Source organism: Eutrema salsugineum, unplaced genomic scaffold, assembly GCF_000478725.1.
Source record: "Eutrema salsugineum unplaced genomic scaffold, Eutsalg1_0 scaffold_14, whole genome shotgun sequence".
NCBI classification, from domain to species: Eukaryota; Viridiplantae; Streptophyta; class Magnoliopsida; order Brassicales; family Brassicaceae; genus Eutrema; species Eutrema salsugineum.
The window spans coordinates 3,486,751-3,499,394 of record NW_006256877.1 but is presented as its reverse complement, the minus strand read 5'-3'; the positions used below and the strand labels follow the sequence as shown (position 1 = coordinate 3,499,394).

Genomic DNA, 12,644 nt, shown 5'->3' with positions numbered 1-12,644 from the left:
AGATGAACAAATCTTTAAACCTCTGATTGATAGATAAATAAGATTGGATGGATACAACCTGATGGATAGGAGCTTTTAGCTCTGATACCAAAATGATACAAGCACAGAGCTGTCAATGACTTATATGACTTCGGATAAACAGATCTTCAAGCAGCGGATTGATAGAACGATGATGGTGGATCGAAGAACGCCACTCAAGGGTGTGAAAGCCCTTGTGATGAGTTCACAAACCTAGTCTCAAGGTATCTCACACAAGAGACATAGATTTAATGTTTACTAAGTAAAGGAATCCCACCTTACTTAGATAAACAAAAACAAAGCCTAAGCTTTAGAGAGAAAATTCTTTCTTTTTATTTTTTCCAAAAATCTGTATATATTTTTACAATGACAAGTGATGAGGTTTTATAGGCTCATTTACAAGACCTTCAAAGTCAAAGAAATTAATTACAAGAGAAAATTATGCACAATTTAAATAAAAAGAGGAGAAAAATCAGCTAAATTAACTTTATGGTCTTCTTCCACAAATTTAGCTATCAGATTTAATGGAGATGAATATTTTGTATCTAGACAACTTCTTGATATATCCATGATCTGATTTTTTTATAGAAATTTCTTGAGATTTTGGGCTTGATTTGAATTGGATCATTTGTTGATAGATCAAAGATGTGATTGCTGTTATCATGGTTGCATCACCTAGACTGGTCCAAGAATCGAACCAAAAACTTGCAGACCTGCCATTTCTAATATCGCACTCAATTAGGTTTTTGGCAAGGGGCCTTAGAGAGAGAATTGCATTCCAAATCCAAGAGCAGTGTTGTTTAGCTGTAGTTCCCCAAAAGCAGTCTTCCTTTAACATATGAGCCTTAGTCCAAGCGACCCAAACAGAACCACTGCTATTGAATAGAATCCAAATGAGTTTAAGGTTCAGAACCTGATTCCACACGCGAAAATCCCGAAGACACTTTGGTAAGCAGCAAGTCTTCCAACAAATTTTCGATGCTCCACGCTTAGAAGAATCCGCAGACCAGAGAAAAACATTACAAATCATTTCAATGCGCTTGAGGCTGCCTTTAGGCAACATAAATGCCGATAACCAGAAGTTGACAAGCCCATAAATAACCGACGAGAGAAGCTGCAGTCTTCCTGAGAAAGACAGACATCTCGCAGACCAGGAGTTAAGTTTGGCATTGATTTTGTCAAAGAGAGTAGATATGTCAGTCTTCTCAGTTTCCGATGCATGAGAGGCAAGCCCAAGTATCTAACCGGCATGGATGCTAGCTTAACTGTTGACATTCTCACATTCTCTATTTGTCTTTGAACACTCAGGTTCTTACTCTCTTTCTCTCATTCTCTTTGTTTCTCTTCTTTAGATCTCTCACTCTCTTTTTCTCTCATACTCTCATTCTCTCTAGGTCTCTGTTTCACTCTTTGTTTGGTGTTTGGTTTTTATAAGTGATAACAAGATGAACTTTAGAGAGAAAAAGCTTTAATGACTACATTTTCATAGATGGATCAATCGATACTTTCCATAACATCACACACACATACTTATAGTAGATTAACTACTACCATTACTCCTTGCCTCTAGTTACTAGACTAGTTTTACAAGCAAAGTTATACACTAATTAACAACTCTCGACAACTCCTAACCACTCTACTTTAGTTCTTAGCTAGCTTTAACCAACAAAACACTCTTTCTTATTTGCATAACCAAACTAATGGCTTATTGCTTCTTAACTAACTAAGTTTTGTCATGATCTCTAGTCACAACACAAGTCTTCTTAGACTTCTTCTTTTCCCATCGTTGACTTTGCTTCTTCTTGTCATTGATTCATCTTCTTCATCTAGAAATGATTCTCTGTTCTTCTTCTTCTTTGCTCTTTATTCATTTAGCTGATTTCAACTTTCTCCTCTTGTGAAGTTTTAATTAAGGAATTCAACTTACCGTAATTTATTAAATTAAATAAGTCTCAGTCCAGACGATTTAAATTATGCTATTAAAAATTCTTTTTATTATTTTTGTAACTAAGTAAATCTCGACTGTATTATCAAAAATTACCCAGGATACAAACGTTTTAAAAAGTGGATATAAACTTCAAGGGAAAAGCAAACCCACGTAGGAATTTCATTGGAAACTTATATTCCATGTTTCAACGAAACTTTTCCAATCACACCAAATTTTTTCATTCCATAATTTTTTATCAATCATTCCGCAATTTTTCATTAATCATTTTACAGCTTAATTATATTTTTCACCATTATACTACTACACAGTGTTACCAATCGGAATCATTAAATGCAAAAAGTTTTCAAAAGATATCAAGATATTTTTAGTAGATATCATACAAGTATCATAAAAGACATTTAAGATTAGAACAAAAACTAAAAAAACATATCAAATGTAAACTGATAGGAAAAACTCTCTAGATGCCAAATTAAATTTTTACATATATTAAATATATCAACACATACTCGTATTTTTATCACTAAATAAAAATGAATAATGTGAATAATGTTTAGTTTAAATTTAATATTAGAAATACGTCATCTTTTCAGATGAGAAATACGTAGTTTATGTCGAAAATTCTTATATCATTTGAATAATTTTCATTTAGCGATAGATTTACTATACATGTGTTTTAATTTATTGTTGTAATTTTTTAATTATTTCCATACAAATAGTCAAAGTCTTATATCATTTGAATAATTTTTCTACCAAATTTACTATATGCCAGATCAAATAGTACATATAGTCTGTCCTAAATTTAATTTTAGACCAAACTTACTTGGTAATAAAGCTCTAGTCCAATTTTCAAGAATTCATTTCTAGTCAAAATTTCAAGAAGAATAAATTTGGTACTGTATCCAATTTATCTTAGCTAGGAACTCATATCACCAATTAGCTATATAAAGACCTATTAGATCTCAACCAAATTCATCAACACCAAAACAAAAGAAAATATTTACAACACGTTATACAAACCAATAAATACTTCAAAAACATGGACAAGGCCAGATCTTTAATTCTTGTTTGTACCATCGCAATAATTTTGTTGTTGGTCATTACAGGTAAGTATTATATATATATATATATATATTCTACACAATATATTACTTTCTAACTTATCTTTATCATTTTGCAGAACAAACAAACGCGTACAGTCCAAATGTCTTATGTAAGGGACCAATTAGAAATTGTGGACGGTATTGTGATCTACAGTGCCGGGCACTGAGGCTAGGTTATAATATCTCGGTTTGTAGGCCATCTGAAGTACATGGATACAATGATTGTTGTTGTGTACGGGAAACAGAAGCAAATCTTCGACCAAGCAGCTCAATGGAATAACTGTTTTTGGCATAGAAACGTTTAATTTGTATGATCACTAAATAGGAACATCTAATATAAGAAATAATTTAAAGAAGTTTTGAGGTATCGTTTTTCTTCTTTTCACCATATGCGTTAATGTTATACTAGAAATCTTTCTCACAATGTTTACTTTGGTTCCATGGCACTGTTCTTACTCGTTCGAAGGATCCCACTTCAATATAATACCATATTTTAAGTAATCCACAATAACAACAATCTATAAAGAACAATTCTACACATAACACATAGATGATAAGTGCCAGAAGTCACTAAAAAATATTTTTTTATAAAAAACCTATCTAACATCAAAGCCCAAGGATAAAGAAATGTCACTACAAGAAATACAAGAAAGAGGGGCTTTTCCGTCGAATTATTTACGACGATTCGTAGTCGTCGTAAATTTACGACGACATTACGTCGTATTTACGACGATAGAAAATTTCGTCGTAAATTCGACGTAAAAAATAACCCTCGTAAAATCGTCGTAATGTTACGACGATATTACGACGAATAAAGAACGAATTTTATTTCGTCGTAATCTTGTCGTAATATTTACATCGATAATACGACGAATTGTCCTCTATCTTGTAGTTGACGTAAAATCAATGTAAATGTGATGTAAATTTTATTTCGACGTAAATTTGATGTAAATATGCAATGGTAATATGTTGGTAACCAAACAAAAAATTCTATATATACCCTTTCTTCTCTCATTATTCCATCAACCAAAAAAACATATAAAGACACAAATTTTTTGAGTCTTTGAATGTTTAAGTAAAATTTTTAGTAGTTGAAATTTCTATCAAATTTCAGAAACAAAAAGTCAAATATTTGTTTTTGAAATGTCTATATACGATCTACGAAAGTGGATGTATACGCCCAAAAATGGTGATGGGTCGTTGACTGAAGACTTCAAAAACGGATTGGAAATATTCATGTACCAAGCCGGCCTTCTGGAAACTGTAATTGAAAGCGGCAAAATGTATTGTCCTTGTGTGAAATGCAAAAATAGGAAACATATTCTTATTGACACTGTCTGGCAGCATTTATTGAATAGAGGGTTCATGCCCCAATACTTTATTTGGTATCAGCATGGAGAGGGATATGGTCAAAGTAGTGGTCAGATGGTTGCACGGAGTAGTAGTAATCATCAAGAACATGTGGATTTTGAAGCGTCCAATGATTATCAAAGTAGTCAAGTTCAGGGTGAAGATCATGATAGGATGCATGAAATGATTACTGATGCATTTCATGAAACACATGCTGATACTGTTGAGGAGCCCAATGCAGATGCGAAACGCTTTTATGATATGTTAAACGCAGCAAAACAGCCTCTGTACGAGGGATGTAGGGAAGGTTTATCAAAATTATCATTGGCAGCTCGGATGATGACAATAAAAACTGATCACAATCTATCTGAAGTTTGCATGAACGATTGGGCAGATCTTATTAAAGAGTATTTGCCAGATGATAATTTGGCTGCTGAAACGTATTATGAAATTCAGAAGCTGGTTTTTAGTCTTGGATTGCCTTCTGAGATGATTGATGTTTGTGTTGATAATTGTATGTTTTTTTGGAGAGATGATGAGAAGCTTGAAGAATGTCGTTTCTGCCAAAAGCCAAGATATAGACCGCAAATTGCTGGGCGTAAGAAGATTCCTTACCAACGAATGTGGTATCTTCCTATCACTGATAGGTTAAAAAGACTATATCAATCCGAACGGACAGCTGCGTCGATGAGATGGCATGCGGAACATTCACAAACAGATGGCAAAATGACTCACCCGTCTGACGGGAAATCTTGGAAACATTTTAACACCGTACATCCAGACTTTGCTAGGTCTAAGAGAAATGTTTATCTTGGTCTTTGCACTGACGGGTTTAGTCCATTTGGTATGTCTGGTAGGCAATATTCATTATGGCCTGTGATTCTTACGCCATATAACCTTCCTCCAGATATGTGCATGCAAAGAGAGTTTTTGTTTCTAAGTATATTAGTCCCTGGTCCAAATCACCCGAAGCGGGCCCTTGATGTGTTTTTGCAACCACTCATACATGAGTTAAACCAGTTGTGGCATGTTGGAGTACGAACATATGACTGTTCGAGTGGTAAAAATTTTACGATGCGAGCGGTGCTTATGTGGACAATAAGCGATTTCCCGGCATACGGAATGCTATCAGGTTGGACAACGCATGGGAGGTTATCATGTCCTTATTGTCTTCATAGGACTGATGCATTTCAGCTTAAACATGGTAGGAAAACCTGTTGGTTTGATTGCCACCGTCGGTTTTTACCACCAAACCATCAATATAGAAGAAATAGATGTTTGTTTATAAAGAACAAATTGGTTCGTCTCCCTCCACCAGTGTACCTAACTGGAGTAGAGCTTGAAGCGCAAATAGATCATTGGGGTGGACTTGAAACGGTCCCCCTTGGAGGAAATTGGCACACTCCTGCGAATATGCCTGACGGATATGGGGTTCATCACAATTGGCACAAGAAAAGTATATTTTGGGATCTGCCTTACTGGAAAGATCATTTGCTTAGACACAATCTTGATGTTATGCATATTGAGAAGAATTTTTTCGATAACATCATGCATACTGTTTTGAACGTCCAAGGAAGAACCAAAGACAGCGTTAAATCACGGATGGACTTACCTGATATATGTAACAGAATTGAGTTGCATAATTCATCAGTTTTGGTATAATTCGTCGTAAATTCGTCGTAATATTACGACAAATTACGACGATTTGTGGATACACAGCCGTCTTAAATTTTTATGATTTATACGATTCGTCGTAAAATCGTCGTAACATTACGACTATTTTACGACAAATAACACGGATCATCGTAAAATCGTCGCAAAGCCCAGATACAGCCACGTGTGTTTGTCTTATTCGCTTTGTTATACGGTGGGACCTTTGCGACGAATTTACGACGGATTCGTCGTAAATTCGACGTAACTATTACGTCGAATTTACGACGAATATAAATTCTATATATAGTACCTCACCCCTTCCTCATTTCGTCGCTTATCTCTCCTTCTTCTCTCTCTGCTTCGTCCTCTCTTGCATTCCTCCTCTTTTTGACGCAAAAAAAAGGTAATTATTTTTTTTAATTACTTTAAATTATTTTATTATTAAATAGTTTAGAAATTCAAACGGTTTAGGTCGGGAATTAGTTTAGGCTCGGAATTTGTTAGATTTAGGATCGGAATTTCTTAGATTTAGGATCGTAATTAAAAATTAATTGTAATTAACTTGAAAAATAAAATTTTATCGGTTTTGCAGACGATGACTCGACGGAGGACGCATTACATCAATTTCATGGCGGACGGACACTCTTCCCGGGCGTCTGCCTCGGGAAACACCGGGACCGATGTCCCTTCATCTTCCGGAGCCTCCGAGGTTCCGAATACCGCGGAGCCGTCTCCACCACCGCCTCCACCATCGCCTCCACCACCACCTCCACCGCCGGCTGCCGAACCGGTACCCGCTCCTCCTCATCCGTATGCCCAGTTTACGGTTGAGGATTTACTAGCCCTACCGGGACGGGGGGCTTTACGACGTCTGGTTCCCGGAAAAGCGGAACCGGGCTCTTATTGGTAAGTAAACTTTTTAGTTTTTTATATTTTTTTAAATTAATGTTTTAATTTACTTAAATATTAATGTAATAAGTTTTTTTTTGTTTCATAGGTTTAGTTTGGATAATTGTGTCGGTCGGAGCGTTTCCGACACAATTAAGAGTCATTTCGTGGAGCCACACTACAATTGGAGCAAGGTGTCGCAAGAGACGTTCGACACCTGGTACAAGTGCTTTGCAGTACGTAATATTTTTTAAATATTATTTATATCATTTTAAATTGTAGTAAAATTCAATTAATCTTACTTTTATATTATTTATCTAATTTTTTGTTTTCTTTTGCAGCAACGGTGGAACTGGGACATCGGGATCAACGAGACGGTCCGCGAAGCTTTCCGGCTGAAGGCGCAGAAACGCCTAGTCAACACCGTTTCCGATTGAAAGCGGAAATGGGAGACCGACGGCGACGACGCAAAGCCGAGCTCCATGTCCACTACCTGTTGGAACGGGTTGAAGGCGTACTGGCTGGACCCGCATGCCCAAACCACCGCTGCTAAGTGTTTGGCCGTCCGAAACCGGGTCGATCCGGTGACTGGTGAGAAGTTAGTGACCCCGCACACTTCTGGCCAAATATCTTTTGCGGGAACACGTCTCATGATGGTAAGTAATTATTATTTTAATTTAATTTTATTTATTGCTATAATTTATTAAATATTTTTCACTAATGTTTACTAATTCGTAGGCCGAGGAGAACGGAGGAGAACTACCTCCAATGACGAAGCTCTTCGAGACCACTCACCGGAAGAGGGACGGGACCTTTGTCGACGCTCGGTCCGAGGAGATCTACAATGCCGCTATGCAGCGGATCGCCGAGCGGGAGACCCAGGCCACACCTGACGGTACTATCCAAGTACCGTTGACCGTCGCTGAGCAAGACCAGATTTTCGAGGAGGTATGATCTATTTCAAATTTTTTAAAAATTTATTATATTTATTACTTAATAAATAATTAACGTTTTTATTTTCTATTTGTAGGTTGCTCCGAAGAAGAAGGGCCGAACCTTAGGGATGGGCTCTATTAGAGACTGTCCTGCCGCCTCGGCTTCCGGATTCCGCACGCAGGAGGATCCGTTCAGCTTCGCCAGGAGCTTGCTACGGCCAATGCTGAGATCACCACTCTCAGGCATGAGCAAGTGGCCCAGAAGCAGGAGCTCACCGAGATGCACGGTCTCTTCGACATCATTGCGGAAGCGGTTCCGCAGTTGGCCACCGCAATCCGAGCGAGGCAACAGCGAGCACGAGGGGTCTTTGAGACCGGTGGTACTTCCGGTACTGGACCATCGGACCAGCAGACGCAGGGTCAGTCTTCGGCTCCGGTAGTGCAGACGGGAAACGACGGTCCAGCAGCGACGGGCGGCCAAGACGGAGAGCCTCCTCGTGACGTCGATCTGAACCTCGACGATTACGAAATCACATTGTAGATTAGGTTTTTTTGTAAAAAACAATTTGTATTAAATTTTTTTTTATTTATAAATTATTTTTGAATTTAAATTGTTTTTTTTCTATTTTTAATTTTTTATTATTTTCAAAATTCATTAATTAAATTAAAATCGAATTAAATATTTAATTTATAAATCGACGTAAATTCGTCGTAAATTTACGTCGATCTAACGTCGAATATTTAACGACGAATTTACGTCGAATAAGTTTACGTCGAATTTACGTCGAAAATTTACGACGATTTAACATCGACAATTAAAAAATTAGTTTCCCTTAATTGAAATTGTTCGTCTCCTAATCGTTGTTAAATCGATGTAATTTTACATCGATTTTACGTCGTTTTTATGTTGGAGTTCTTTCGTTGTACTTCCGTTGGAAATTTTACGTCGCATTTACGACGAATAGTTTCCGACGATTTTACGACGATTTTCCGGAGTTGGTAATTTTACGATGATTTTACGACGATTTTGGTTTTACGACGATCGTTTTACGACGAATTTTTTTTCGTCGTTAATTCGACGTAAATGCTGTTTTACGTCGATTTTACGTCGATATATGCCGACGTAAAACCCGATCTTTCTTGTAGTGTGTTGCTACTGTACTAATTAAGTATTATCAAAACACATAAGTATTTTTTGTGAGTTTGAGAGGGTGCTTAATTGTTTATTTGAAAGAGACTACGTTTTTTTTTTAATTTCTCTGTGAAGATTATTTTATTAATACAGTTTTCATATTTATAATTACATTACAGTGGAAATAATAGAATCATGATACTATATATTCTAGAAAATAATTTCAATACTAGTCGTCGCAATACACTTGTTGCATGTACTTTTAGTTCACTCTAGCGATAAAGTTCCTTGATACAACGAAAAGCTACAAGAATAGCATAGGAATAACTTTGTTTCCTCCATATTTAGAACCAAATCATCCACACATCGGGTCTTACATAAGAAGCAAATCGGTCGAGAGAGACGATTATTCGGAATGAAATATACATTCCTCAAGTTTCCCATTATTGAACTGTATCCAGGTCTTGATGAACGTATTAGATTTTTAAATACACATTTGGTATGAAGAGTGGAACCACAATCATTGCAATTGTAAAACCAAGTCTTTGAATTGATTTCCTCTTCGCATATTCCGCACCAATATGTAGAACTCACATTTTTATCACCGTAATATAAGGACAGAGGATGGTTATCGTATCCGTGTCTAACCAATGTGGGTAGTGTAACGCATGTGAAGCATAAATATATCCCGCCACAATCAACATTACCCTTGCAACGTAGAATATACCAATTATACAAGTCACAACCTTCACACCTCATCACTTCTTCTTGGCTTTCGGCATAACATAAGACCAACCAATGTGGATGGCTTTCATGTTTGAATGGAATAGACATTGAAGCACATCGCACATCAATTGCATATCTGTCCTCACTATCAGTACTATACGAGAAACCGTTGCAATAACGTTTACAAGCTTCACAAAAGAAAAAGTTTCTAAAGTAATGGCCGTGATCTTTGTGGCACAATGTAAGTCTTTCCGTGAAAAAAAAGTACCTTTTCTTACGAGGGAGATTAGCACATGCATCATGGAGAATGAAACCACATTGTGTACATTTGTAGCACAATTCAGAATATAAGGGAAGGGTGCATGCATAACAACGTTTATCTTCCTCCTCACGAGGTACTGACATCTTCAAATTGTGTTCATGGCTAAAATGTTTGATTAGGTTTTGATCTATCACTTGGAATGGCTTGCTTTCTTCTTTTTCATCTTCTTCTTCGAGTACCCCTTCGAGTTCTCTCCCATCCCAAACGTTCCACTTTGTTGCACAATTCGAATGAACAGTAAAAGAGCAAACCAAGCAAGAAAATGCTCCGTACTCTCCATTAACACTCTCATCGCATACCCCACAAGTCCACTTCCCCGGGCCAAGAGAAGAAACATAAGAGATACGGTGGTCGTGGTAATTGATGTATATCACACGTGGTAAGAAGATGCATGCTCGATGGATGATGAAACAACACTGATGACAAATATAAGGGTAACCTGTACTGAGCAGCCCACACGCCTCACAAGTGAAGGAGATATTTATTGGTATTTGGTGGAGTTCATGCTTGTGGGCCTTATATTGGTGAATCATCAAAGGTTTTCTCGCACAAGGAACACATATACGGAAAGAACATTTTGAGCAATGATAAAACATTGTAACTGACAATTCGGTTTCACATAGACAACACGATAAATCACCTTGTTTCCCTCTAAGCTTGAGAGGGTGTTTATGACGAGATGGAATGCTGGTGTTGATGCATTCCTCGTGGACATAAAATTCGCAGAAATCACACTTGTAGCCTTGCTTGTTGTCGTGGTGATCTTCATAACACGCTTCACATTTTGATGAGGTTTTTGTAGATTTTAGAGGTGAATCGTGAAAGGTGCATAGGTTTAGATCTATTTCTTCCATTGTTGCCATGTTGCAACTTTCTTCTTACCCCTTTCTGTTTTTTTTTTAAGAAGAAGTTTTGCTTTCTTTCTTCTTCTTCTTTTGCAGGAGATGTGTTGTATGTTTTAAATGAACAATAAAATAAAAACAGGAATAAGAGATTAATTAGTCTCTTATGTACATCATACTACATAAATTTTATAGTTTATTGTGGCTTGAATTGGAACATTAGATACCTATTTGATTCTCAAAACTAACGGATACCTTTACTGTAAATTAAAGAGACGAGTCTTTTGCGTAGCGAATGACCCCATAGTTAGATTCTTATTTCATATAAATTAATATTCTTTTGTTATTATACCTATTTGATACTCAAAACTAACAGATACTTAGCTTTTACAGTAAAGAGACGAGTTCTTTGCGTATCGAATGACCCCATAGTTAACAGAGATTCTTATTTCATATAAATCAATATTCTTTTATTATTACTAGATAAGTATCTGCATATGCGGGTTTATAATTTAATATTTTAAATTTTATAAAAAATAAAATAGAAACAAAATGAGATCAAACATTAAAATATTTAATATATAAATTTAAAAATAAATTATCAACAACTATAATATTATTCAAACACAAAATAATGGGACTACAATAATTAAATCTAAATTATTATACATAATTATACTAATATAATAATAACCATTTTCTGTATAAACCTAGCATGAGTAGTATGAAGTAAAAACTTAATTACATGTAGCTTATGAACTAAAAAGATTAGCAAATAACATATTAGTTGTGAATTTATAATTTATTGTTTAATTTCTCTTATCTTAAACTGAAATATAGTTTTTTTTTCTTATAAATTTTGATTTTTATTTCTTGATTTTTTTCACCAATTCTAGAATTTCTTTTTGGTTGTAAATTTATAATCTATTGTTTAGTTTTCCTTATACTAAACTGAAATAATTTTTTTTTGATAAACTATAGTTTTTTTGTTTTACTCTTTATGATTAGGAACCAATTATAAAAAAAAATTCTTTTTTAATAAGATTTGTTAGAAATATAATCATACATTCATGAAACATATTTCAAAATCTTATCGATTCACTTGACACATATCATTATAACGAGTTACTAACTTTTAATCATTCTCATTTATATAATAAGATAGATATATCGAAGTAATTTTGCAAAAACTATATACTCGCTTTTTCTAAATTTAATAGTAATAAATTAAATATATACGTTAGGCATGATATAAAATTACATATATATATAACACATTTTAAGTTTTTATCTGAATTTAGTATTACTAGTTTAAACTTTCTATAATACCACAAATTAAATATTATAATGACTCAATTGAATGGAGAAAAACTTAAACTCTTAATAGGAAATAGGACCCAAACATAATGTTTGAATTTTATTTATAGTTAATTTAGGGTAAAAAGTATTCACTACAAAAAACATTATTGAACTTTGAATCTAAGAGTTTTATATTTTATAGCTAAATTAGTTTATTCTATAATTTTAATTTAGTAACATAAAAAGCAATACGAATGAAAATTTCAGAAGTATAAATTTCAAATGTATATCATTTTCAACTGTAAAGCTGTAATTGTAAGTTAAAATTTTATTCTTGGATATTTCTTTTTTTTTGTAACGAATTCTTGGATATTTCTACCTACTATTATTGATACAAAAAGAACAATACGAAGGAGAATAAATCCCTTGGT

At 34.9% G+C, this 12,644-nt stretch overlaps 1 protein-coding gene across 1 annotated transcript; it reads right to left on the bottom strand.

Moving 5' to 3' along the window:
- Positions 1-9,265: 9,265 nt before the first annotated feature.
- LOC18022450 lies at positions 9,266-10,926 on the bottom strand. The gene has a single exon (XM_006405438.2). It carries the CDS (start codon positions 10,924-10,926, stop codon positions 9,292-9,294), a length of 1,635 nt encoding a protein of 544 aa, XP_006405501.2. The 3' UTR covers positions 9,266-9,291.
- Between the last annotated feature and the right edge of the window lie 1,718 nt (positions 10,927-12,644).

Bases quoted from the DNA above. Each gene is read 5' to 3' on its own strand.
- LOC18022450 (XM_006405438.2), bottom strand. From the start codon at position 10,926: ATGGAAGAAATAGATCTAAACCTATGCACCTTTCACGATTCACCTCTA.